The 27150-nt window shown below is 40.5% G+C and overlaps 1 protein-coding gene across 3 annotated transcripts in view; it reads right to left on the minus strand.

Moving 5' to 3' along the window:
- Window positions 1-27150, minus strand: part of LOC150081366 (uncharacterized) — a 96227-nt gene that overhangs the window by 34160 nt on the left and 34917 nt on the right. The window contains exons 2-3 of one of the 3 annotated variants that reach the window (XM_090379217.1): window positions 21440-21544; window positions 15386-15424 (exon numbers count right to left, since the gene is read on the minus strand). In XM_090379217.1, the coding sequence (XP_090235343.1) occupies window positions 15386-15424; window positions 21440-21544 (144 nt within the window). Of the gene's footprint in view, window positions 1-15385; window positions 15425-21430; window positions 21545-27150 lie in introns of all 3 variants that reach the window. The other 2 variants (XM_090379216.1, XM_090379218.1) reach the window with 2 other exon arrangements.

Consider the following 27150-nt stretch of genomic DNA (forward strand, 5'->3'; position numbering starts at 1 on the left):
CAACTAGGACTTCTATTTCACTCACTTATTGAAAGATTGCGAGTGACAATACACTCCCCCTGTTCCCAGGGGGGAGGCAGAGAAGAGAGGGCTAAATCGGTGGAACACGAAACCCAACTGGTGACCAGCTTTGCTGCGATAGTTTAATAGTGTCTGCTGGAGTGGCATCATCCTTGGTTTCACAATCTTCCAGAGGATTCACTATTGGGAACAAATGCCCCGATGTGCTCCTCTCGTTCGTGTGTGTGTGCGTGTACGTCAGTTCATATCGTGCCCATCAGCCCATGGTATCTGTCACAGCTGGTGCTCTACCCTCCCTCCCCTGTCCCGAAGCTTACGTTCTTGGATAACAACTTTTCTCGGATCAACGACTGTTATTGAAACTTTCTTTTGATAGTGAAGAAAACCTTTGTTCCCGGACAAACTAGCCGAGTCTCTCTCTCTCGGCGTGTCCCCCTAATTTCTTACCCCCCCTCCCCACTCCCCCCCTTTTCTACTTACAAAGAAAAAAATATGGGCAAAGATTGGCTAGGCGTGTTTACTAGACTGCGCTATGCTTCGGCGAAGCATGTATGGATGGGAAGTGTGTTGTGCGCATGCCCGGCCCTTACCAACTACTGTTGAGGAGTGCCGTTGACTGATTTGGAGATACTGCGGAGGATGGATTAATTATTAATGGTGCGTGCTGGGGAGTGCTCCCCGTTTGTGTACTCCCAGCTCGCAACTTTAAATCCGGTCGGTTTGTTTGCGAGACACAAATCGGAGACGGAAAGGCATCGGACGGACGGCAATGGCGAAACGGAGGTTAATCGATTGATTAAGAAAATAATTATCGCGGTAAGAAGTGGACGCTGTCACGAGTTCGGCACGCTCGCGCATCGATGTCTTTATTATTGCTTTCGGAAACGCGCACGGAACATTCGCTAACCCCGCAAAACACAAAATGCTGTTCGGAATTTTCGTAAATTAGTGAACATCTCCAAAAAGATTGTTCATTTCCATTTAAAAAAAAAAAAAAAAGCGTGAAATGCCGTTGCCATTGGCAACCGCTTTCCATTCAGACGGACTTTAATGGTCAGTATTTAGCATCGAGCACCGACTCCAGATACACCAGATTGACACCGTAGGTAATGAACTCTGTGCTCGCGAGCACCCTTTTGAGGCTTCTTGCAAAAGAACTTTATAACCAGAAAGGAGACCTCCATTGAGAATAACTGCTAAGATGAGTTTTAATTGAATGTTTTTGATGTTGTTCTGTACGAAAATCATGATTGTGATGTCTTCTGAGAATATTAGCATCTTCTCTTGTATCTTCTCAGCACCTTATATCATCTTCGCTTGTTGTAACTTCTCAGCATCTTCTCTTGTTGTAGCTTCTCAGCATCTTCTCTTGTTGTAGCTTCTCAGCATCTTCTCTTGTATCTTCTCAGCATCTTCTCTATCTTATCAGCATCTCTTGTACCTTCTTAGCATCTTCTCTTGTATCTTCTCATCATCTTATCAGTACCTTCTAATGTATCTTTTCAACATCTTATCAATATCCTCTATTGTATCTTCTGAACAAATCTTTTGTTGTATATTCTCAACATCTTCTCTTGTTGTATCTTATTAGCACCTTCTCTTGTTTTATCTTTTAATTCATCATCTTATCAGTACCTTTTATTGTATCTTCGCAGCATCTTCTCTTGTTGTAGCTACTCAGCATCTTCTCTTGTTGTAGCTACTCAGCATCTTATCGGTATCTTCTAATGTACTTTCTAGCATCTTCTTTTGTTGATTATTTCAGCACCTTCTCTTGTTTTATCTTTTCATCATCTTATCAGTACCTTCTATTGTATCTTCTCAGCATCTTCTCTTGTTATATCTTATCAGTATCTTCTCTTTTGTATCTATTCAGCATCTTATCGGTATCTTCTAGCATCTTATCATCGGTAAGATCTAGCATCGGTACCTTCTCAGCATCTTCTTTTGTTGTATCTTATCAGCATCTTCCCTTGTTGTATCTTCTCATCATCTTATAGTATCTTCTATTGTACCTTCTCAGCATCTTCTTTTGTTGTATCTTATCAGCGTCTTCTCTTGTTGTATATTCTCAGCATCTTCCCTTGTATCTTCTCATCATCTTACCAACATCTCTTCTATCTTCTCAGCATCTTATCATCCTATTTTCTTGTTATATCTTCTCAACATTTTGTCATCATCTTCTCTTATTGTATCTTATCATCTTAGCATCTTCTATTGTATCTTCTCAGCATCCTCTATTGTACCTTCTCAGCATCTTCTTTTGTTGTATCTTATCAGCGTCTTCTCTTGTTGTATATTCTCAGCATCTTCCCTTGTTGTATCTTCTCATCATCTTACCAACATCTGTTGTATCTTCTCATCATCTTACCAACATCTCTTCTATCTTCTCAGCATCTTATCATCATATTCTCTTGTTATATCTTCTCAGCATCTTATCATCATATTCTCTTGTTATATCTTCTCAAAATTTTGTCATCATCTTCTCTTATTGTATCTTATCATCTTAGCATCTTGTATTGTATCTTCTCAGCATCCTCTATCGTATCTTCTCAGCATCTTATCTTGTATCTTCTCGCTATATTATCAGCATCTTCTCTTGTTCAGCTATTTTTCGTGAGGTTCCAGTGAAAGATGAATAGTTCATGGATGGTTGCAGTGAAAGATGGAAAGATAGATAGTTGATGAATAGAAAGATCGAGTTTCTGGGATGGTTATTCTGCAACGAATTTGCATGGCGTGATGTAAGATCTGATACGAAGACGCCAACAATTTCGAAAGAGAACTATCGTTGGTCTTCGAAAGAGAGAAAGTATATGCGGGGAAAAATATTAAGATAAACATTAAATGTTTAAAATAAGCTGAAGGCGCAAAGATTATCGTTGGAGAGTGAAGGAAAGATTGTGGTGTGGACAGCGCTTTGGTTTGGACAGAAGACAATGGCTTCTTGGGTGATGACTTCGATGGGTCGTTTCCAATTGCATAAGCGTTCCCGTCAGCCAACAGACTGGTGAAAACCCAAAGAGAAGATGGCTGCCCAAGATAAAAATAAACGCAACTCGCTCATAAAACAAATTGCCGGAAATAAAATTTAAAGAAAGTGTCCCGGTTGTCTTAAACGTAGATTTGTGGCCATCGGTGGAGAAAAGGCGAAGAGAGGAAGAGAAGATAGACAGAACAGATTTGGATAAATGTTGATGGTGGTTAAATACGTGACATGGTTTGTCGATGTACAAGCACCGGTAGTGTATACACGCCATCAACGGTGACAGCGGGAGGGCATCGCTGCTGGTGCCGAACACAGATTATTTAATGGATGATCAGAAGACAAGGGAAGTACATCTCGGTGGAGGGCACACCAAACGAACGGAGAAGAAACAAAGAAAGAAAAAAAGAAAGAAAAAAAAACACGTTCGGATCGTGACTATAGAGAGATGGGTAAATTGTTGAGTTTGGGGGGAAGTGCACGAGGAAAACGAGTAGGAATTGAAGCGTGATCTCCCTGCGTTGGGAAAGACTGTAAGAGGTTGAGAGCTGCAGCAGCAGAATACAGTGGAAAGTAGGACGATGGAGATGGCAAAGATGAGGCCGGAAAAAGTATTGACCAGCTAACTGGAATAAAGGTTTGTGGGCAGAGAAAGATAAAGTACTGAAAACTAGCTGTGTTGTTTGGCCTGCCAAAGGGGGAGGAGGAGGGGAGGGGAGGGGAGGGGAGGGGAGGGGAAGAGATAGATAGAGAGAGGAAGCACGAACGAAAGACAGAGAAATATAATGAGAAATTGCTGCTACAGATTGAAGTACAAGGGGAGCACTAATACAGAGAATTAAAGAGAGATGAAAACTGTGAGAGAAAGATGAAAGAATACCAGCAGATGGGGAGAGAATGTTAAGTAAAGTAAGAGACCCGAGGGGGGAGAAAGAGAGAGAGAGAGACTGATAATCTAATATAGAAAAAAAGCAAGCAGAAAGTGGCCATCGCAAGCAGAATTCAGAGGGGAATGATTGAGGGAAAGAAAGAGAAAAAAGAGAGAGAATGGGAAAGGTAAAAAGTAAGCTGAAAGGAGGGCACACGAAAGGAACGGAGAAGAAAGAAAGAAAAAACACCAATCACATGATTCTATCTATAAATCAATATGTCTGACATATTGATTCATAGATGGATAAAGACAGATAGATGGGTAGAGAGAGAGAGAGAGAGAGAGAGAGAGAGAGAGAGAGAGAGAGAGAGAGAGAGCCACAGATAGTGAGAGAGAATCACAGATAGATAGAGAGAGAGAGAAACGCAGATAGAGAGAGAGAGTGAGATAATCACAGATAGAGAGAGAAATGCAGATAGAGAGAGAGAGCGAGAATCACAGACTGGTAGAGACAGAAACAGAGATAGAAAGAGAAAGAGAGAAAGCGAAAAAGGGAGAATTGCAGATATATAGAGAGAAACGCAGATAGAGAGAGAGAGAGAGAGAGAGAGAGAGAAACGCAGATAGAGAGAGAGAGAGAGAGAGAGAGAGAGAGAGAGAAACGCAGATAGAGAGAGAGAGAAACAGAGAGAGAATCAGATATATAGAGAGAAAAACAAAGATAGAAAGAGAATGGTAGAATTACAGATAAATAGAGAAAGAGAAAGAAACAAAGAGAGAGAGAAGCACAGACAGATAGATAGAGAAAGCGAATCACAGATAGGTAAAGAGAAACATAGTCAGAGAAAGAGCGAATCACAAATAGATAAGAGAGAGAAACGCAGACAGATAGAAAGAGTGAGATAATCACAGAGAGAGAGAGAGAGAGAATCACAGACTGGTAGAGAGAGAGAAACGCAGACAGATAGAGAGAGAAACAGAGAGAGAAACAGAAAGAGAGAAAGCGAAAAAGGGAGAATTGCAGATATATAGAGAGAGAATCAGAGAGATAGATAGAGAGAAACAGAGAGAGAATCAGATACAGAGAGAGAGAGAAAGAAAGAAAGAGAGAGAGAAGCACAGACAGATAGATAGAGAAAGCGAATCACAGATAGGTAAAGAGAAACATAGTCAGAGAAAGAGCGAATCACAAATAGATAAGAGAGAGAAACGCAGACAGATAGAAAGAGTGAGATAATCACAGAGAGAGAGAGAGAGAGAAAAACGCAGATAGAGAGAGAGCGAGAATCACAGACTGGTAGAGAGAGAGAAACGCAGACAGATAGAGAGAGAAACAGAGAGAGAAACAGAAAGAGAGAAAGCGAAAAAGGGAGAATTGCAGATATATAGAGAGAGAATCAGAGAGAGAATCAGATACAGAGAGAGAGAGAAAGAAAGAAAGAGAGAGAGAGAGAGAGAGAATCACAGACAGATATATAGAGAAAGAGAATCACAGATAGGTAAAGAGAAACACAGAGAGAGAGAGAGAGCGAATTACAGATAGATAGATAGATAGAGAGAGAGAGAGAGAGAGAGAGAGAGAGAGAGAGAGAGAGAGAGAGACAGAGAGAGAGAGAGAATCGCAGACCCAAAGTTGCACAGCAGAATTCTACTCTGCAACTTCCTCCGCCGGCTCCACTTGAGATGTTGTGCTGAGATGTGGACGGAGGGGGCACGTTGCCCCTGCTTCTTGTGTGCTTCAAGTGTCTTTAGAAGAAAAGTGATCTGGACTGCAATGACTTCAAGAAAGACCAACCCCCGTGAGTGAGCGACTGGCGGAGAAGGATATCCAGTTGGTTTTTTCCCGAGGAAGTTTCATTTGGATGCTGGGAGTTGATGGAGTCAGAACTTTGAGAGTGTGCCAGAGCACACTTGCCACCATCTGATTGACAACCAGAACTGTCCCTCTCAGTGAAGATGAAGCGCTCACTCTTCTGCCATTCCCTGGTACTCTATCGAAACGACTCAGCAATTCGGATCAGTTCTTTTGGAAGAAGTTCGGGGCGTTTGTGTCCCTCGCTGGACCATGTGCATTGGATGGAGGGAGGGAGTCAGATCTGACTTTCCAATTGCCATGTAGATAGATAGATAGATAGATGGATAAACATAAATAGTTAATAAATAAATAGAGATAAACAGAGAGAGAAGTACAGGCAGAGTAAGAAAATACAGAGATAGAGAGAAACACAGAGAGAGAGAGAGAGAGAGAGAGAGAGAGAGAGAAGAGAGAAAATGCAGAGACACATAGAAATACAGATACAGATAGAGACAGAGAAATACAGGTAGAGAGAGAGAGAGAGAGAGAGAGAGAGAGAGAGAGAGAGAGAGAGACTTGCTACCACCGACTTCTTGTTTCCAAAAGTGAAATTAAAACTCAGACAGAAGAGAATCAATGATCCTAAAAACGGTTCATATTAGCTTCGTTAATCCGCATTTTTCTGGACTATTTCTGAAAAATAATGGACGTGGCAGCTCCATTGCCATGGAAACAGCATCCAAATGGATGCTCGTAAACATTAACAAGAAACATTATTAACAAGAACCAACACGTGCAGAACACGTTGCTTCGAATAAATTCCGGTTGTTATTAGCAACACTGTCACCTGTAGCGCCCCCTGAAGGCATATCGGTTAAAAACACTCCCGAATCAATCGAAGGGGATTTCCTTTGTTGATTTTATTAGCATCATTCCGTAATAGTTTACCGTCTTGTCGCTCTCCTCCCGCTGCAACAATCGCAAATGAAGTGCGGACATGACGGGGGTGACTGACAGCGCGTGCCCTTCGACAACTAAGCTAATTCCGTTCGCAAGTACAGTGTCATTTCCAATAATAACAAAGAAAGAAAAAAAGGGAGAAAATATTTAGCGAAGAGGCTGCTTCCGCGGACTAAGGGATGTGTCACAGCACCATCCCCCCCTTCGATACACCCCTGACGAATCCCCCTAACCCCCATCCGGATTTACGAGACAGATTAATGCGTCGATCATTACTGCCAGTTGCCATTACGAATGTATGGATAGGAGCGGCTACTATTAACTCACCACCCCGTGACTGTTACAATAGAGGCTGTTTTTAGCGTTCCAAAGTAACGATTTGAGGGCCGGAGGGGGTGAAAAACGTACTGGTCTCCTCCAAAACTTAAATATTTGCACCAAACTAAGGTGGAAGCCTAAGATGGTGCAGATAGTTGGAAAGTGGTCCACGGAGAGCGCGCTTCGACATCCAACTCCCCGTTGGTACATTTAGGTGTGCTCCCGGACTATCAGTGTCCCCCTATTGTTAGAGAAAGGGCAGATGACTCGTTACATAAGACATTTGCCGCGTCCCAAAGGGGTTATGTGGATTACCGAGGTAATGTTACGCCTCAACTGATTGGTTAGGCTGGTGTAGCCTTGGGTATGATGGGGTGTGATAACCAGGGCCGGCCCAGTGGTGATATACCGGGGTCTCGAGAGAGGCCTCGGTGAATTATGTGTACTCTCATTATGTCAGAATATTCCTCTTTCCTCCATCTCGCTTTACAAGAGGGGATGTCAACTGATTAACTATTACGTAGCTACTACCATAGCAACACAAGGGCAGTCGGCTGACTGGCTTTCTAAAGGTGATGGCGTTTGGCGGTGCCCAGCTATCGCGCGGGGTCTCATGAGCACAATCGGTGCTCGTGTTCTGCTAAAGGAGTCGTTACAAAGTTAAGTCATTCATGGAGTTACTTAATAGGGTAGAACTGTTTGTGTCATGCAAGTCTACAGATACTCAAGACATTAGCACCTGGGGATCTGGTGGACATTAGGAGACTTAGTGTGGACGAAGACGAGTGGCGCCCTTAGTCCAAGAGTCTTAAACAAGAAAATATCTCTGGGAGTTGCGCATATTTTCTCAGTTAAGTGATTTAAGGTTGATTTAGTAAAATGATTGGGTTCAATCCATAGGGATGGCATTTCAGAAATGGAGAGGACCAGGAGCAGATCCTTGTGGGACTTCTAATTTCGACAGGGAGTCGTTTTCTTTTTTTTTTTTTTATTTTTATGAAAACCTCAGCAGGAGAGGTGTTAGAACGTGTAGTGTACCTGCATGGGTTGAAGGTTGAGAAGATGAAAGGGTACTTGCTGACATTAGACTTGAATTTTTGTGGATTGTAATTTTCATTCTTCACTTATATTTAATTTACTTTATTAATAATAAGAAGAAAACAAAACGTATTCGCCCATACATGTAGTGGCATGGATTCCACTAATTGTGCGAGGAAGTCCAGTTCCAAATTTACCATTCTTCCATCAGGATCTTTGTCAGTTGTTGTACTGGATTCGGCAGACAACTGCCAAAACCGAAATGCGCATTCCAACGTAACCCAGACTTTCTCAATTGGATTCGAACTTGGAGAATTCGGCAGCCATGGTAGATGTTGGAAATCTTGGGAATGTTCCGCGAACAATTTTTGAACGGTGAATAGTTGGGCTGTCGTTTGAAATAATCCTTCGCAACCAAACTGAGGCATTTCAGGGTGAAGTTGGTCCTACACCACAGAAAACACAATCCTTGGAAGTAACTCGACCTTCTAAAGGTATGAGCGAACCCAATCCATACAAATAGAGCATACCATCACCAGTCTTCCCCATCTTTCCAGTCTTTATATGCAACTTACAGAAGTGAAAGTAAAGTGCACACGAGGCTCTCTTATATCCCAATCTTCAACCTGTCCTTGGCACCTTTTTCATAGGATCTCCTCAAAAAAATCCTCATGGGTAGCCTAGTTGGTGGAAGAGCTGTCCTTCCCTCATCGGTGGAAAACACCTGAGTTCGGGTTTCGTCGATGACGAGGAATTTTTGTGGGTCTTTTTCACAACGTGGCTGAGTTAGTCGACCCCGCCTGAGACCGACTAACTCAGCCACGTTAGTCCAGTGACTGTGGTTTCCGTGGTCGATTGGGAAGATTATGGAATCTAATAGAACTGATTGGAAATTTAGGTGTCAGTACACGATGGTATATGCAAATGATAAAACATGCAATAAGTTTTACTCTTTGTCTTCTTCGGGGTATAACTCCATTGCTCAAAGCTCTTAACAGGAAAGGATGGCGATGGATTTAGGAAGTCCTCTGTTTGGATCCACGTGGGCTTTTTAACTAGAGACGCCATCCATAGTAGAAGCCCTTAAGAGGATTTTTATCCATCTAACCAACAGCATATCGACTAGACTACTCTAAAGAGTATGCCCAGGATGCTCTAGGCAGGAGGAACCAATGTCACAACTGTATTTGGTATCAACGTAGGTCAGATGTCTTATTAGAATAGATTTATATGGATTGATGACGCATATAATTACTATGAACCAACATTTCCATGGGGAGGTCTACATCTAGCTCTTAGGAGACCATGAGCACCCTGCCATTTTTTTCCCTGACAGAAACGGGATATTCCAAGACGATAATGGCTGTGATAATGGCATTCGTCTTGATTGCCCTCCAAATTAACCTAACCTCAGTCCAGTTGAACACCTGTGGGACGCCTTGACATCCCACAGGTGTTCAACTTTACCCATGTTTTTCATCCACTCGGTGTGGGGCGTATAACTGTCGTCTGAGACCAACTAACTCAGTCACAGTGTCAATAATGCCTATAAAAATTCTTTCCTATTATGGCCGATGAGAAGAGCTAAGTCCATTACAATGGATCATTAAAAGGTATCATGGGAAAGGCCAGCGAATCCATGTATACTGTAATGGAGTTTACCCACGTGTCGTTGCAGAAAGATTCTTCAATCAGCAGTTAACGTGGGACAAAAAGAACAATGAGTGTAGTACATTGTCTAATATTTTGGTAGATAGTGTATATATAAAGCCCTGACAAGATAAAACAAACACCCGGAAATTGTGAATCCTCTGATACATTGTACCACATCAAGAAACTCTTGGTAAAAGTTGGATATTGTTAGATGGTAAGAATATGGTAAGATGGTAAGTGTGAATCAAGTTATATCAAGCTGTAACACAAGATGGCGCTATATGACCACTGTGGTAGTTGGCTCTTAGTAGATTAAGTACCACACAGATTGCATAACTTATTTAATCAATGCTTACACCATCCCGGTGGACAGCGTATAAAGCAGGCCAGCTGGACCCCACCACCTGGACTTCATGAACCCCTCTTCAATCTACGGTACTATAACAGGGTTTTATGTTAATAAAATATTAAAGAGGATCATTTTGAAATGCCTGGTCAAACATTGGGAGCGTATTGGACTGAGCATAGAGATGAAAAAAAGGAAACCAGGCAGTTGGTCCACCTGTACCAATCCAACGGCCAGGATACTTATTATCGAAAAATTCTTGAATGTGCTGGAGTCCCATCTTTACAATGGAGCTTCTTCCAGGATTACAGTTAGTTCCTCTTCGAAGAAAGGAACAACTGTAGCCATTTAACGCAGGTGGTAGGAAAAATAGATCAATCGGGTGGTCACCAATGATTGGGCCCAAATATTCCAATGAAACATGAGGATTTCCTGTCTCCTTGGTGATTGCTGCGAAAATTCATAACGGAATCTTCTGAATCGTGATTCATCCGTGGAAAGTAGACAATGGAGAAAAGAAGATTCAATAGACTGTTGAAAGCATCGACAAAACAGAACTCCTGGATGAAAAATCATCTTGTAAAAAGGACTGTACTCGCTGCACGTAATAGAGTTGCTGATCACGAAGACCCTTCCATGATTGAATAAGCAACTCCTAATAATGATGCTACATTTCTCGTGCTAGTTCTAGGATCCTCCTCAATCGTATCTTCCATCTGCTCCTTTGCAGATGTTCAGACAGTTCTGGGTCATTCTCCCAGAAGCCCAAGACACCAATAGGAGAAGCGTCCATGGCTGGACATCAGCGTTGTGAAAAAGTTACCGCTTTTTATGAGTAGATGAGTATTCCTTGAGTAGATGGACCCTTTTGCATGCGTGTACAATGACGTCACATATGCAAATGAGCCAGTTTTCACTGAAGGTTTTTCATCCCGCTGCTTAGTATAAAACGCTGCTTGACAAAACATTTCAAAAACGCTGTATATATTAAAGTTAGATTATTGCCTGTATGGCTACTCTATAATAACCTCGACTGGCGCGCCCTCTGTCGATAACTATCAACACCCAAGATCTTTCCCACGAATACGCGAGATGTTTCTATTTCAAAAAATGACTCGATAATATTCACACGAAACCATTGTATTTGGTGCAGCAGCTGAGCATGCGTGACGTAGTGTGGCCCTCCCACTGGTTGCCCCACTTTTAACTTCTGCCTTCAAAAAAATAAAAAGACAAAATGCGCAGCACCTGCTGCATATTTAAGTGGGACACACAATACAATAGACGCCACCATTAGCGCAACCGCCTTTTCCATTGCCAGATGGTAGTTTATAACCTCGAACACACTTTGATCACGTGATATGATAACAGCTCACTCCCCTCCCTCCGTCCCTCACTCCCCCAACCATTTCCTGGACAGTACAACCCATGAAATTGTACTCATAAAACCCAGGTGGGTGTTCGTTCGGAAAAAAACAAAGTTCAGCTGAAACGAGCTCTCTGCAGAATTATAAGAGGGGGAGGGGGAAAGATCAGCATTCAGAAGTGTTGGATGGCGTTTGTATCAATCTTGTTACCCCCTACCCCCCCCTAAAATCATTTTCCCCACAATGCTATGCGAACCAGCTGATCTTCAGCATTAGTTTTCAATTGAGTCACATTCACCTCGATCACGTACGCCATGCGTTATGGTCGCAGTTCCTAGGGGAAAATATGAAAGGATGGAGAGGCGACTAAGGCTGTGAGGCGTTGTGTGTTTGGTACTGTAAACTGGATGTTTTCTATCTTCGGTTTGCCTATTTATTTAACCGGATGAAAATCTCATGCGATGGTGAGGTCTATTTTCTATTTGGTGGATGTAAAACCATTCTACCCTCGCCTGAGACCGACTAACTCAGCCACGTTGTGAAAAATTCCATAAATTTTCCTCCCGTCATCGATGGGATTCGAACTCAGGTCTTTTCCACCCGGTGTGTGGGGGGACGGGTATCCTACGTTTTTTTTGATTCACTGTAGGGAGCCATTTCTGATCAAAACGTAAAGAACACAATATATTTGTTGCTTCAATCTCGGTACACTTTATTTTGACACCTACTGTACAATATGAGAGATAACTACAGAGAAGCGTTAGATCTTTGCATATTCACGTAGTAGCCCATCAAAGCTGCATTTATCTGTCCATCTTTCCACTTTGGATCCATAATTCTTTGGGGGGGGGGGACTAGAAGCAATCTTATTTCTGTAGACTTTCACATTCACGTTCAATAAAGGTAGACATTTCTGGTCCTGGTTAACCATGAATCTTTTGTTTCGTTTTTGAAAATATGCAATTAATCTCACATCTTGCACAACCCCACTAATAAATCCTAGTTAAAAGGGGGTTAATTGCCTGTGGGTCTCGGAAAAGTTAATTTAAAATTACCAACGTCAACCTTCATTAAATTCCAATGAGTTGGACAACCAAAAACTTAATTACTTTGATTTATTGAGAAAAAATAGAGAATTTATGATCTTACCACAGCACTTTGAAAAGTTGCCAAAAAACACTTTTCGTCTGCTGAGGTTCGATGCGGTCTACGACACTCCGTGTTTAGTGCGAAAAAGCGCAGATGCCGTCAATCCAGGTCATGTGTACCAACAGCAAATGTCACTTCCTCTCTGGCACGAAAATTATGAATCAGAGTGCACGCAAACAAACACCGAACAGGCAGGAGGAAAAGAGGGCCGGGCGCGTCGAGGGGGGAGGGTGGACGAGGGGGGGGAGGGAGAACGGTGGGCCGCCTCTACCCCACACCGCAATTATGGCGAGGAAGCCTTACTGCCGCAGTTACATGGAAAAGGTGTGGAGTCGCGAGAGACTGAAAGACCGAACATGGCGCTAGCTGTGTCGGTGAGTCGCTGTATCGTCTGTGGTGTGTCGTACGGTACTGTTCGCCGCTATCTGTGGCGGTCGAGCAAGAAGGAGCCGCCAAACCACTCAGCTACAGGAACAAGGGAACCGAGCGATGAATAATTCTGTCACCAGAAGCCCCCCGCTCACGCTAGTCGGTTGTCCAACGACGCGTGTCCGTGCCGACGTCGGCAGCCATAAGGGGGAAGCCCAGGGAACAAAGCGAGCGGACTTGCTTGCCAGCTGTTACCTAGAGGGCCGGCGCACAGCTCTAAACATGTTATTAGACAACAACGCCTCTTTCGCTCTCGTCTGCCTCTACATGCGCTAGCCACCCCCTTTATGTCTGCCCTCCCCCTTCCCTTAAGAAGTACACCTCGGGCGCAGATTGTATCTGGCACACCCTGGTAGATATTGTGGCAATGCCGAGGTTTCCCCCGTATACCGCGGGCACACCCTACCAGCTGAAAGACGTGTGGCCGCCAAACATTTAGTCCCTAAATTTTACCCCGATCTTACAAATTTGGGGTTATCGCTAAAGCGCCATTAGTCAATAAGTTGAAGTGATTCTCCCCCCCTCCCCTCCCCCAGAAAAAGTAATCCTCTGAATACACCTCCGGCAAAGTAGACATTTATCAAGTAGGCCATATTGGCGGCGTTCACTAAGCAATTTCTGGAGACTGGTTATTATCGAGACCTACAGTTAAGTGTGGGGGATAAGACCCTTTAAATTATCCCTCCCTTGAGTTACGGATGAAGTGGAGAGTTTCCTTAAAAATAGTAATTTTCCGCCAATAGTAATTTTCCACATATTATTTATATTTTGGTTCTAAGTCGTTTGTAATGTTTATCGGTTTTTAAGAAATTCTTTAGAAGTTGCGTTCATGTCCACGCCGGTTTTATATCCGGCAATAGCGTCCAAGTACCCTCAATAGCCACACAATTAAGGGGTTCATTTTGGTGATGGCGCGTGTCGCCGGTTTTCTACCTTACAAGCAGACGTGACTCTTTTAAACTAGGCTTAACAATGACTACAGACACAACCGTATTTAACTGGGTATAAGACCGATAAGGAATAGTTTCATAATTCTATTTCCGGCGCAAAGTACCCTGGAACTTTAAAAAGATAATTATCTAAGATGGAAACTATTGAGATGTTAAACTCCAGTTGGTAGAGGATACCTTCTGAAAGATTTTCGGACTCGACCATCGTTCGAACTCGGAATTGTGGAGCTCTATCAATCAGCAGACTCGTGAACCTCCAAGGTATAATTACCATAGCGATCACGTGACTTGCTACAAACAATCTGTATCCACGCAACCAGTCGTACCACACTACACCTTTCGCTTCTTTAAATGTCTTTGCTGTAAGAAAGGGACTCCACCTCCCTTCCCCCTCCCCGGACACATTTCTCCATGTGGTTTCTGATTGTTATTCGCATATTTGGTTTTTAGTTTCCCCATAATCGGGCTCCAGAGAGTCTTAAGTATTGCCACATCGTCTGGTACTTCGTTTGCGTGTTCCAGGCTAGTTTAATCTCGTTGGAAGGTGTGGTTCTTTATATCCTGGACTACATTTTCGCCAGCTTGGATAGTAATTAGCCTTAGTGTTGGTTCGAGTACAATCAAAGTCATAAATAATTTTTATCACATAGGCGTTTCTAAATGAAGATGACCAACCTTTTAAGTACCCCAATGATTTGTGTTTCTGGAAGCACCCCCTGAGTACTAAGAGAACCATGTTCGGAAATTAAAAGACCATTAGTAAACCCCCCCCCCCCCAAAAAAAAGAGAAGCATAATGGGCCATTAGAGAGGGGTTAATAAATAAAGATGTGGCCGGGAAAAAACATGGCCGGGATAACTATTATTTATTAATCACGTGACTAACATGGTTTTATAATCCTGTATTGCAGAAGAGACAAAAAATCCTATAACATCCTTATAATATGAAATTTAAGAGTTTAAAGGAGCTTTCCAAAATTGTTGTACCGGGGACTCCTTAAGTTTTTCAAAATTGTAGTATCGGGACTCTTAAGTTCCTCTCACATTCTGAGTGGGCTCTAAAAGCACCACCCGAGGATCCACATTGGTACAATGCGTATTTCATTAATTTCTTTTGAATAGATGGCGCTAGTATATTATTTAAATTAAATTGGAAAGAATTAGATTATTGTCTGTTTAATTATATAATCTAACCTTTAAATTGCCCGTTTAGATTACTTTTGAAAGCTGATTTGTTTTTTAAAAATTATAAGGTGAAATCTACAGTTCCTGATGCCATAATTTTTAACTAAGGTGCACCTGAAGAAGATAGTGAACATACCTTCTCGAAACGTTGTGCATTAAAAAAAAACATTATATATCGATCTCCACGGGGATATTTTTTTATGGAATGAGAGATAAACATTTTAAATAATTAAAAGATGGAGAAGAAAATAAAATATTCAAAATCAATAAAACTAAATTTCCAGTAAAGGAAAATAGGTGAAAAACAAGACAACTTGCCTTGAGAACATGTGCTCCAGCAGACTTGCATACCTCGCACTGAAATTAAGACAGAAAACATGTAATCGAAAAGCAAACACAATAGAGAGAAAGAGAGAAAAAAAAATACAGATGAGCATCAAATAAAAAAGAAAACTAAAGGAAGAATATTTGGGGAAATAAACAACCATACGAAGGCATTGGGAATGAGGCAGTATTGTGGCTTTAATATCGTACATTGTGTACATTTTATGGCAGCCGGTCCTACCCAGACAAAGCTAACGAGACTCGTGCTAGTTTCTAAGCAACCACACACGCACACGCACACACACAAGAGGGAAAAACGTAGTTAGTAGCTATGAAGTAACATGCTTTCTTCGAAACGTGGACTTGAACTACTTAAGTGATTGGATAGCGGAGAAGTTTTCTGAAGAAATTCTGTCACAACTGAACAGCAGCTGATGTGTCCGTGGCGTGCTTCCCCCCTTCTGTACCTCCCCCTCCCACCCCCCTTTCCCTTACCCTTACTTGTTATAGTGTTGATTATAACTGGATCTTTCTACTGCCAGCCAGAGTTTCTTGGCTTTCGCAGAGTAAGACAGTAATTGCGTTTTTTTTTTCCCCTCTACCAGGACCATCTCGGTGAATCAAAATGAAGCCATAAAATTTTATTTCTTTCTTTATGGTGATGTCAGGATATAATCAAATTTACGAGCTGTATGCATTAGATTGACTAGCGTAAACAATCTTTAAAAAAAAGAAAAACAGAAGGGGAGAAAAAATATGGCCGAATGTACCTAAAGCAAAGCATCCGGGCAACTTCTGACATCCAGATGTGTGCGTGTGTGTGTGTGTCTGACTAATTTGTTAACTGCGCAAAAAGGAAGCTTGTTCTTCTGGGGGGAGGGAAGGATTGAGCGTAGTGGGGGGAGAGGGATGAATCTGTAAACGCGAACTTTCAAATACATCGACTTAAAAATTTATTAGGAATGCCGATCTGCAGTGGGATGTGTGATGTTCACTTGTGTGCCCTCTTTGGACTTTCTTTTCACATATTTCTCGAAAATTATTCACTGGAATGTTTGGGGAAATCTAATTTCGAGTGGGGGGGTTTTATGAATGTAAATGAGGGGGAAATAGTTATAATTATGTGAAGATGAACACGTTTCTTTATTGGTGTGTGACACGTGTTGTGGTTGTGGTTCTTGCCGTCTTTGCAGAATTTTTCCTCTAACTCAGCACTAAAATCGCAGGAGGAAATATTAAGAGGAAAACGGCTTCTTTTTCCTCTAATGCTAGTTTCGTCTATGAAAGCAGAGTACTCGGAGAAAAACAACCGAATAATCAGAAGAAAGCGAAGGTTTTGATGAAACTCGAAGTGCTGGTGTTGAGAGGGTAACTCAGATGGAATTTTTGTTAAATATGTGGAGAAAACCAATGGAAAGTATTTAAAAGGTGAAAAAAATTGTGGTAAATGTTGAAAAACGAAAAATCGGTGTTAATTTTAACGAAATCAGGTGAAAAAATGTGATAAAGCGAAATATTTGCGATATCTGTGAAAAAAATCTCTGACAAATGTGAAAAAAATCGAAAAATGACTGACAACAATCTGAGAAAAAAAAATCGAAAAATGACTGTCAACAATGTGAAAAAAATAGGAAAATGACTGACAACAATGTGAAAAAATCGAAAATCACTGACAACAATCTGAAGAATCGAAAAATGACTGAAAACAATCTGAAAAAAATTGAAAAATCGAAAAATTGGCGGAAAAAATCTGCAGAAATGTGAAAAATAGAAATATCAGTAGGAATTTGGCGATATTGTTGAAAAACAATCTCTGACAAATATGAAAAAAATCGAAAAATCAGTGAAAATAATTTGAAAATCGAAAAATTAGTGCAAAAAAGATGTGAAAAATCAAAATATCAGTGAAAACTTTAGCTATACCTGTGAAAAATCTGTGACAAATATGAAAGTGGGCAATTTATAAAAAATTTAGCGAAATCTACGAAAAAAAAAATTTGGGAAATGTAAAAACTGCAAGTTGAGGTTTCTATTCTGATTTCCATAAAAGAAAAATCGGATTTACAGTTTTCAGATTTTTCCATTTAATTGGTGTAGCCCGTCCAACTTCTGTTTTCATTTCTTGAAGTACAAAACCATTTCTGATCTGTGCGAGTTAATAACCGAATTTTATTGGTTATTTCAAATTCATCCGAAAATTTATTTTTAAAAAAGCATGCGCAATTTTTAAGATTTTTTTTTGTGTCTAAGATAGAGCAAATTTTGCAGTTTCAAAATAATTTCACGCTATGGATTTTTCCGATTTTTTTAAAAAATTTACATTAAAAGAAACCGGTGTTAATGTTTAGCGTGTTGGTTGATCGATATGTTTTCCATTAGAAAAAAAATTCGGAAAATTTCAATGTTATTTTGGGGTATTCGAAAATCTATATGCTATGTTTGAAAAATACATACGGGTGTTTGGAAAATCTCTAAGGGTGTTTTGTCAGCTTTGGAAAATCTATATGGGTGCTTTGTGACGTTTTAGAAACCTCGGTGAATCTTGGATTCTTTAAAAATCTGGACTGATGGTTTGGACGTTTTATTAAAGCACAAAATAACATTTTAAAATGACAAAAGCGTCATATTTGTGGGTTTTTAAAAGTCTTTCTCGGGGGTGTTCGCATTTTTGTGACACTCCTCATGTCAGATGATTGTTATAATTGATAATAATTCCGAAAATTGCGAAGAAAAGATGGGGGAAAAAAAAGCAAACGAGATTACTGTACCTCTCTTTCTTTTTGCCCCTCCCTATTCATCCCGCCCACCCCTGAAATATATCGAGCACTTCCTAGGATCAACATCATCTAGTCGACTGCACATGAGACAAAAAGGAAGCTTGCCTCTTTCACGCATCGCTGTTTCCTTGATATGCAACAGGAAGCATCCTCCAAATCTCCAACCAGATCACCGCACCTGTGGCGGTGGGTCCACTGACCGTTTCGGGCTGCACTGTGGCGATATGTTGACGACCATCTCTGTAGCTTTACATACTTTAGGCATGAGCTGCTAAGAAGCGCCCCCCTTCCCTATTGTTAAAGAAGCCAGAGCCACGAGCTGCTGACGTTGGAAATGTTGCTAGAACTTGGTAACATCTGCCTTCCCCCTCCCTTCTCTATGCTCCAATAAATACTAATGCTTCGAAGAGTGACGTTCCGCACGCGGATTTTGAGGCGTAGATGCTGATAAACCAAAGAATCTGGTATTTCGCGTTGGTCCAAATACCGTCAACAGTCGCAGCGAACCACGCTCGTGCATTAGAATTAATTTAGAAACCAGCAGCCTAAACCACCATTGTGTGTGGCCAACGAATTCTTCTAACTACTGGATGACTTATTTCTTTTTAGAAACACGAAATGATGGCTTTCGATCTTACCTCTTAGGGAGCAGTAGAGGGAAAGAAAGGGTCGAAGGGCTTACAGAAATATAAAAAGGGTGTAAGAGGGTCATTGAAAGTACGATGGAAGAATTTTTTTTCCTGGATGAGGAATAAAAGTAAAAGTAACAACCATTATTACGTTTGGTGTCTAAAGAGAAGATCTTGCAGAATGAGGAAGTATTGAAAGATAGGGAGGGTTATAAAGGATCATTTTTTAGCCTATTTTAACCCACGTTGATTGTAGAGCTTGTACAACTGAGATAGACAGAACCTCCACACAATTTCAGGAAAAGTGCTTCAAATCATTTAAGATATTAGGAAATTTTATTGGCTTTATTCGCGCCTTTGCCAAGTTAAGCAACTTCACTGAATGGTTGCGTGGATTCTTCTCACTAAATGGGTTTTTCATCCAGCCATAGAGTACATACTCAATTTATAGACACAATACGTTATATAAATGTATTGTTTAAACAATCAATGTTAGCCATGCGTATATTTTAAGATATTTTGCTCAATGATCCTACTTTTTGTGTAGCTAAATCTTCCGAGGGACCCTGATCTCTTTAAAAACAATAAATTAAAAATAATAATGGATTGATCCGGAAATTAAGCAGAAAAAACAATCATAAAAAATTAAAGGAACATTTGCAAACGCCCCTGGAATTCTTTTGAAAGTCACTACTCTATATAGTTCCGAATCCTGGATATTTCTTGAACCATATGGCCCTCCACCATTAAAAAAATTGCAAAAACAAACATAAAAAAGATTGGAAAATCTCCCTTGTCTCATTGCACCCATGTTTATGTATCTAAACGTGCAAATATGATCCTTCTGGGACCTTTTCGATAAACAATCCTAGCAGGATCGCTCGTCTAAAAGATTGCATGCTGGGCCTAAAGATACTTGAAGATACCACAGTTTGATCTCATCTTAAAATAAACTCTCACAAATTGAAAAAGCACTCAATCATGGTGTCAAAATTAATCTTATTGTTACTGATAAACTGGCTGTAGTCCATAGCCGATTGCCTGTTTTGTGTGATGAAAAATCCGAGTTTCCAGGAGTCAGAACCATACAATCCTCAGCCGTAGAGCCAATAAAAAGTAGGCCTATATGAGAATAAAGATAGATAGAGAGAGAGAGACGTTGAACCGCGGTGAAGTATGGAACCAGTTGGACGTGGGTGAGTTAAAAAAGATGGTAGTTTCTATGAACATTGCAATGTAGATAGGGTATTGAATACATTGCTTAGACGACCCACTGCGGAAATATTTTGGAAATGCAAGGGACGCTTTGGATTACATACAAAGCTACAATTACAGCAAACTAACCATCACAAGTGGGTCATGCGAACAGAATAACCAATGAGGATTGCAAAGAACAAGTTGCGATATGCATTCATGTACTGTCATGCAAGAGGGAAAAAACCTACCGCGAATGGAAGAGAAATTCTTTTAACCAATAGACGATTTTTATTTTGTCGTATTCGAAATCTCAGAGGGCGCGATAATTGCACGCAAGATCCATTGCAAGATTCAAGTTAATAACCGAATCTTTCAATCGCGTGGAATCGATGGTAATTTCTTGTAGATATACCTTACAACGTAAGTGGCTATTTATTAAATCTGCGCAGTGGTAAGATTCGAAGAAACAAACGCGTACCATCGTTCTATTCACAAAGAAAGCTTTCAGGAGATCTCTAAAGTTAAATTCTCGCTTTCCAATATATATTTGTAAAGGCGAATCAGGACAGAAACAACCACCAATGAGAAAATAGACGAAAATAGCCAAGCTAGAAAGTCTATTAACTCTACTTCAGATTAATTAACACTTCGACGCATTCAAGAGACTAATTATCCTCTAGATTAATTAGTAATATCGACTCTGCGCTCAGGAGTTAGCAGAATTGAGCAGAATCGCCATAAGGGCAGAGAATGATTTCTAAGGATCGAGTAAACCAATATTAAATGCTCTCTAATTGTACGATATTCCTCGAGGCTCTATTTTTTTAACCAATAATTAAAATAATTAATTTATCCTTAATAACGAGGCCCCATTTTTGGTTATTGTCTAAAAAATAAGTTTTGGGAACAACATAAGATAATTCTAGCCTGCTAGCTATCGAGTCGGTGGCAATGTACAGTCAGTGCATAAAAAAAATGCGCTAGACGTAACAGTAGACTAGTCAGTGGAAGCTAACGCTCCACCCCTTTGCTATCTGACATCTACAGGTGTACTAGTAGCATGTTTAAGAGGGCTTAGTACAGGGCGGGCTACTGCAAGGGCAATTAGCGTTAATAACAGGAAAGTTATTAGGACAACACAACCGGAAATACCAGTTTTTGTATAACGTTTAATGATCACTGAATAACAGTTAGTGGGGTATTACCAAGGTTTGTTTTTCGTAGGCTGTATTTATATTCTCCACAACCTGACCAATTTATAGAAAGACATTAAATCATTTTATTTAAAAAAAAAAATATAAGAAACCAATGATTCTATTACTCCACTTCATGATTCAAGCCGAGGGAATTCTTTTTAATATTTAATGCTCATAAAATTTGCGGTTTAAATGCATCTTTAATCAGTTATCATTTTGGTTCTTATAAGAGACACTTACGGGTCTTACTTCTAGGTTCTCTGGGTCCATCCACGGTAACCTTGATCGCTTTGACGTAAGTGCAGACTTGAGGAGGACTGGTGCTGATTGTGATCGTGAGAGTGAAACTCTTACCTGAAAGAGAAAAACAAATTTAAAGATCTCTGAGTGTAAACAAATGCAACTGAAAACTAATGTCACATATTAAAGAACATCAACAGATAAATCATTCTTATTTCATGATTTAGGGTAACACAGAATGTGTGTGTGTGTGCGTATGCTCCTGAGTAATTTATATCTGTCGGCTGTTGGAAGGAAGGAGGCACTTGTAAGGTGAGAATCTCCACCTGCGTGCAGAAGCCGGCAATTTGGGGCCACAAGAGGCCCCTTAATCAACCCTCTAGAAGAAGAGTGCGAAGTCTGCTAGTCAGGATAAATGTCGAATATTTGTTCAATGTTGGGTACAAGATTTCTTTGAGAAGACCGTCATTCAGATAACAGAAGGAGAAATTTTTGTTTTTCGTTCAAAAATCAAAAATGTATCCCTAAAAGTAAATGCGTAGGTGATAATTTTCATAAAGATTTGTTTTCCTTTATATTAAAATGATGTTTATTATTTATAAGACTGTGCAACCCAATTCTCTCACCCATATTCTGCAATCATCATGAAATTGTTGATAATATTACCTTGTTGTAGGGTTTTAGGAGCATTGGCGACTAAGGCCATATTGCTTCGCGTAAATTGCATGTGTTCTGAGGTCGATTTTCTGTTAGTTGGACGAAGAACCATGCTACCCATCGCCTGAGACCGAATAACTCGGCCACATTGTGAAAAAGGTCCATAAAGATTCCTTCTATCATCCACGGGACTCGAACTCAAGTCTTACTAAATATACCCACCAGACGTCGCTATTATTCAACAGACAGCGGTACAACTGTTAACTGTTATAGTTTAAATTAGAATATGAGACCGGCAAATTTTCAATCACAGTCCAAGGTCTGATCGAACTCGTCAAATTATCTAGGACATCTCGATATAAGTTCAACGAGTCAAAGGAACCCCTGTTAACATTTTTGTAATAAACTGCGTGAAGAATACGATATTTATTTATTTATTCCACGCATAAAAGTAAACATATCGTGTCCCAAAACAACCAGTCACGTGATTTAGTACACGAAACTTGTATCGATTCTTTGCAAAAGAACTCAAAATTCACTCAGCAACTTCAAGGTGGCACGAACGCCGACTATCTCGGTGGCTGCAATGGTAGGCCTACCCTCTGACCAGTGTTTAAGACGATAAGGACGGACGAACGTGAAGTGAGCCCCAAACAGCAGCAAAGCAGAGGACAGTGACAAATAACGGGCATGACTGGGTAGCGTGGTTTTGGCCGCCCTATCATTAGAGGCAAATAACAGACCCACAGTTTTTTTGTGTCTTTGTGGCCACAGTAAGGATTACGCCTTGCTTGCACGACAACTTCTTCTTATCTGGTTCCTTACCAAAGACCGACCTTTTAACTAGAAACCTTGAAACCATAGCCCGTTAAATATCCCCCCCGTCTGTCTCTACTGCGCCGTTCTTTTTTACCTGAAAAAGCCGAAAGAAAAACAAGGAGAAAAAACTGGCAATTTCTTAGAAACAGTGATGAGAGAGACACATTAAGGCGCAATGATCTTGTTTTCTCCATCATTTATACAGCCATTAGAGTTGATCATTTCCACACCCATAAAATTACAATTCATCGGTAGTAATTCAGCCCTTCATTCACGCCCCTCAATTCATCCCCTCATTTATGTGAATTAACTAGTAAGTTTACTAATTTAACTATCAAGCAGAGGTTCTCTTAAGAATATTTAGTATACGCCGTTAAATAACACACAATCAAATCACTACAAATCAGTTTCTCCTTATTTGATCAAACACCACCATCCTTAACTTGATTTTATGATAATCATCTGTTGAAAGGCTGGACACAATCTTTTCGTCACGTACTATACTTGAAACAGCCTTAAGAATATTTTTTAACAATTCTATTCTTCTTTAACAACTTTCTATACTCATACGCTTCTACATTTTCTTCATTTTAAGTATCTCCTAAATTTCTCTCATGTTACATTTATATTTCCTTAATTTCTATCCCTTTATACCTTTTTCTGTCTCCTAAATTTCTACCCTTGCCACCTTTCTCTTTCTCCTACATTTCTACCCTTTACTACTTTTCTCTTTCTCCTAAATTCTACTCTTCACCTAAGTTTCTCTATCTATTCTTTTAATTTCTGTTCCCATTCTCCCACCGTTTATATTTCTTCTTTACAATATTTCTCCTAAATTTCTACCCTTTATTACATTTCTATCTCCTAAATTTCTACCCTTCATTTAGCTATCTATTCCTCTCTTTCATTCTGTTGCAATTCTCCTGCCGTGTATAGAAACATTACTCTCTGACAAATTGAATAAAATTGTTTTCTGATTGAATTTATTTGTAGATGGGATTCAAACCCAGGTCTTTTTCATAGGGGGTTGAAGTACAGCGTTCATAACCACCACGCTAACCGCGATGGATTTATTAAGAAGCAGTTGAACAAGTTGAATTTGGTCTTCTTCCAGCAAGTTTACTAAAACAGAAATCCTGATTTCCCTCATAAACGAACCTTAGATGTGGGAAACCACAGGTGGTGCCTTACCCAACGCCACTACAAACCAACCTTCGAACACACGAACGATATAGTTTAATATTTCCAAGGGAGGTCTCCATAATGTGTGGCCACTTAGGGCGGACATCTCCACGGGAGACTGCTCACTTCTTCTTGCGAAACACCTCTCCAGACCAGTTTCGAAAAGCAGTTGAACAAGGTGTTGGTGAACTTCGACCAAGACAAGGACGGTCGTTTCGGATCAACGCTTACGCTAACACGTGTATTAGCTTTATACTTCAGAATACCACCCATTCAGAGCAAGGAAATAACACTCCCTTCCTGTCTTCGTGGCTTTAATGGGTCTGGGTAGAAAACGTGTTCAAGGACACGGACGTTTTTTCTACGATATTCGCAATCCTCCCCCTCTTTGTGATGGCTGCGTACGTTTGACGAACTACGTAAAACAACGCCCGCAAGGTTGGTTGTCGGCGTTCTTTTGGTCTGTACGTCTGGGCACTCGTTGGTAATCCCTTTATTTATATCGACCAATATTAGGGTGGAAAAAATTCAAGATCTTGGAGAACCTTAACATCCAAATTGTACGTAGGAAATCGGTTTAGCGGACTTAGCGAGGTCAATCCCCATCTCTTTCTCCCCCCCTTTTCCTCCACCGCCTCCGCCACCGTGGTACAACCTTGGGGTGATCGATGGCCGAGTTAATTCGTACCCTGTTAGCGTGCAAATGATTATAGGCCTAACCAGTGCTCAGGTGCCTTCTGATGTATCTACAGTATGGCACTGGAGAGGGGAAGCAAAGGCGCATCGTTACAGTTTAGCCGAGCCGACCCTGCACAGTATGAGTGATGTGCAGTTGTCCAACGGACACTTGGAATAGCCTTGGTTAACCGGATATGATCGCCTACATGCAAACAGCACGCGTGGCTCTTCGAAATGTATACTAGAGAGAGCATCGCAAACAGACGTAATAATTCTTTATAGTAGTTTCGTCTCTAGTTAGCAGCTCATCAGTGAAAGCGTTGCTATAAACTAGGAGACACTCCTTTGTAATCAGATATTTACTATGGTTTATTGTCATTCCAAATCGCGTTCTTTATAAGAAAAGTAACTACCCATTCTTTTCTTTGTCGTACATTTTTACTCTTCGTTCGCCCCGTCCTACTTTTCCATTTATTCTATCATTCTCTTACGTTACTACCTCTTCCTTAGATTCCTACTACTTTTTACGTTCTCCTATATCTCCTGCCATTACTTCAATTTTAATATTTCCTCTCCTATAAACTTTCTCCCACGTTTCACTACGGATTCATCTTTTCCTCATTTACACTCCACTAAAACCACTCCCCTAAATGTCTAACCTTTCTCCTTCATGCTCCCTGGCCTTTCACTAGATTTTCTACCTTCAACTCTGTTGCAATCCTTAGTAATTTTTATATATATATCTCTCTCTCTGTACCCTTATCCATCTCGCTCCTATATTTTCTACTTCTCTCCAACATTTTATCCTTCGTTTCGACCCTTACCCTACTACCTACATCTTTATGCTGTTTATTGTTCTCTTCATACATTTCTTCTTTGACAAAATAGCAAGTCCTCTGCAGCTTTAGTCTCTGCATCTATATTTATATAATCCAGGAGTGGGCCCAACAGGGTAAGTTTGACAAGGATCCCTTTGTATTCTCAATCTCGTCATTGTGACTCCATCTCTGCCCTTTTTCTACACTCTAATATTCTTTTATATATTCCTCTTTGAACCCTATTCTGCTACCTTCCTCATTTACACTCTACCTTTCTAATTTCCACTCTGCCATTACGTTCTCTACCATTCTCTCCCCCTACATCTTTTTCATTCATTTTTCTCCTACTCGTTCCTCTCATCATATTTCGCTTCTATCTTTCTTTCCGTGTTTTCGCTCCTTAGCGTTCTTGTTATCAAGGAGTATTTTCGTTCTCTACCACCCACAATCCCTGCAAGTTTTCTAGTAATACGACTCCAACCTCTTCGTAACTTGTCTTATTTTCCAAACTAGAGACTCCGTTCTTCTGGAGAATCAGCTTAAAGACGCCGTAGGAGATTTCGGAACTTTTTCCGCTGTAAAAGATAATGAGAACATTCTTTTCCATTTATTCTATCATTCTCTTACAATACTACAACTTCCTTAGATGCCTACTACCTTTTACGTTCTCCCATATCTCCTGTCATTACACTTCAATTTTAATTTCTCCTCTCCTATAAACTTTCTTCCACGTTTGACTCAATCTGCTAAGGATTCATCTTTTCCCCATTTATACTCCACAAAAATACTACCCTTTCTCCTTCATGCTCCCTGCCATCCATTCCACTAAATTTTCTACCTTCAACCCTGTTCAATCCTAGGTAATGTTTGTGTGTATATATATATATATATATATATATATATCTCCTGTATCCTTGTTAAGGCTTATCCATCTCGCTCCTATCCAACATTTTTCCCCCGTGTCCACCTATTCTCAGTTACATCACTGTGATGCCATCTTTGCCGTTCGTTTACACTCTAATATTTCTTCTGTATATTCTACCTTCAACCCTATTCTGCTACCCATCTCCCTTTCTAATTTTCACCCTATCCTTCTACATCACGTTCTCTACCTTTCTCTTCCTCCTACATCTCTTCATTCATTTTTCTCCTACGCGTTTCTCTCATCGTTTCTATCTTTATTTTTCCTCCTTCTTAGCAAGAAGCATTTCTCTTCTCTACCGCCCACAATCCCTGCAAGTTTTCTAGTAATACGAGTCCAACCTCTTCGTAATCTGTTTTATTTTACAATTTAGAGACTCCTTTCTTCCGGGAGACCAACTTAAAACCAGACGCTGTAGGCGACTTCTGAACTTTTTTTCCCACTGTAAAAGACAAATAGAACATACTTTTTCATTTATTCTATCATTCTCTTGCATCACAACTTCCTTTTAAGATTCCTTATACTTTTTACGTTCTCCTATATCTCCTGTCATTACACTTAAATTTTAATTTTACTCTCCTATAAACTTTCTCCAACGTTATACTCCACCAAAAATACTACCCTTTCTCCTTCATGCTCCCTGC

The sequence above is a fragment of the Mastigoproctus giganteus genome, chromosome 8, assembly GCF_048544385.1.
Source record: "Mastigoproctus giganteus isolate SK-2022 chromosome 8, ASM4854438v1, whole genome shotgun sequence".
In the NCBI taxonomy this organism is placed as follows: domain Eukaryota; kingdom Metazoa; phylum Arthropoda; class Arachnida; order Uropygi; family Thelyphonidae; genus Mastigoproctus; species Mastigoproctus giganteus.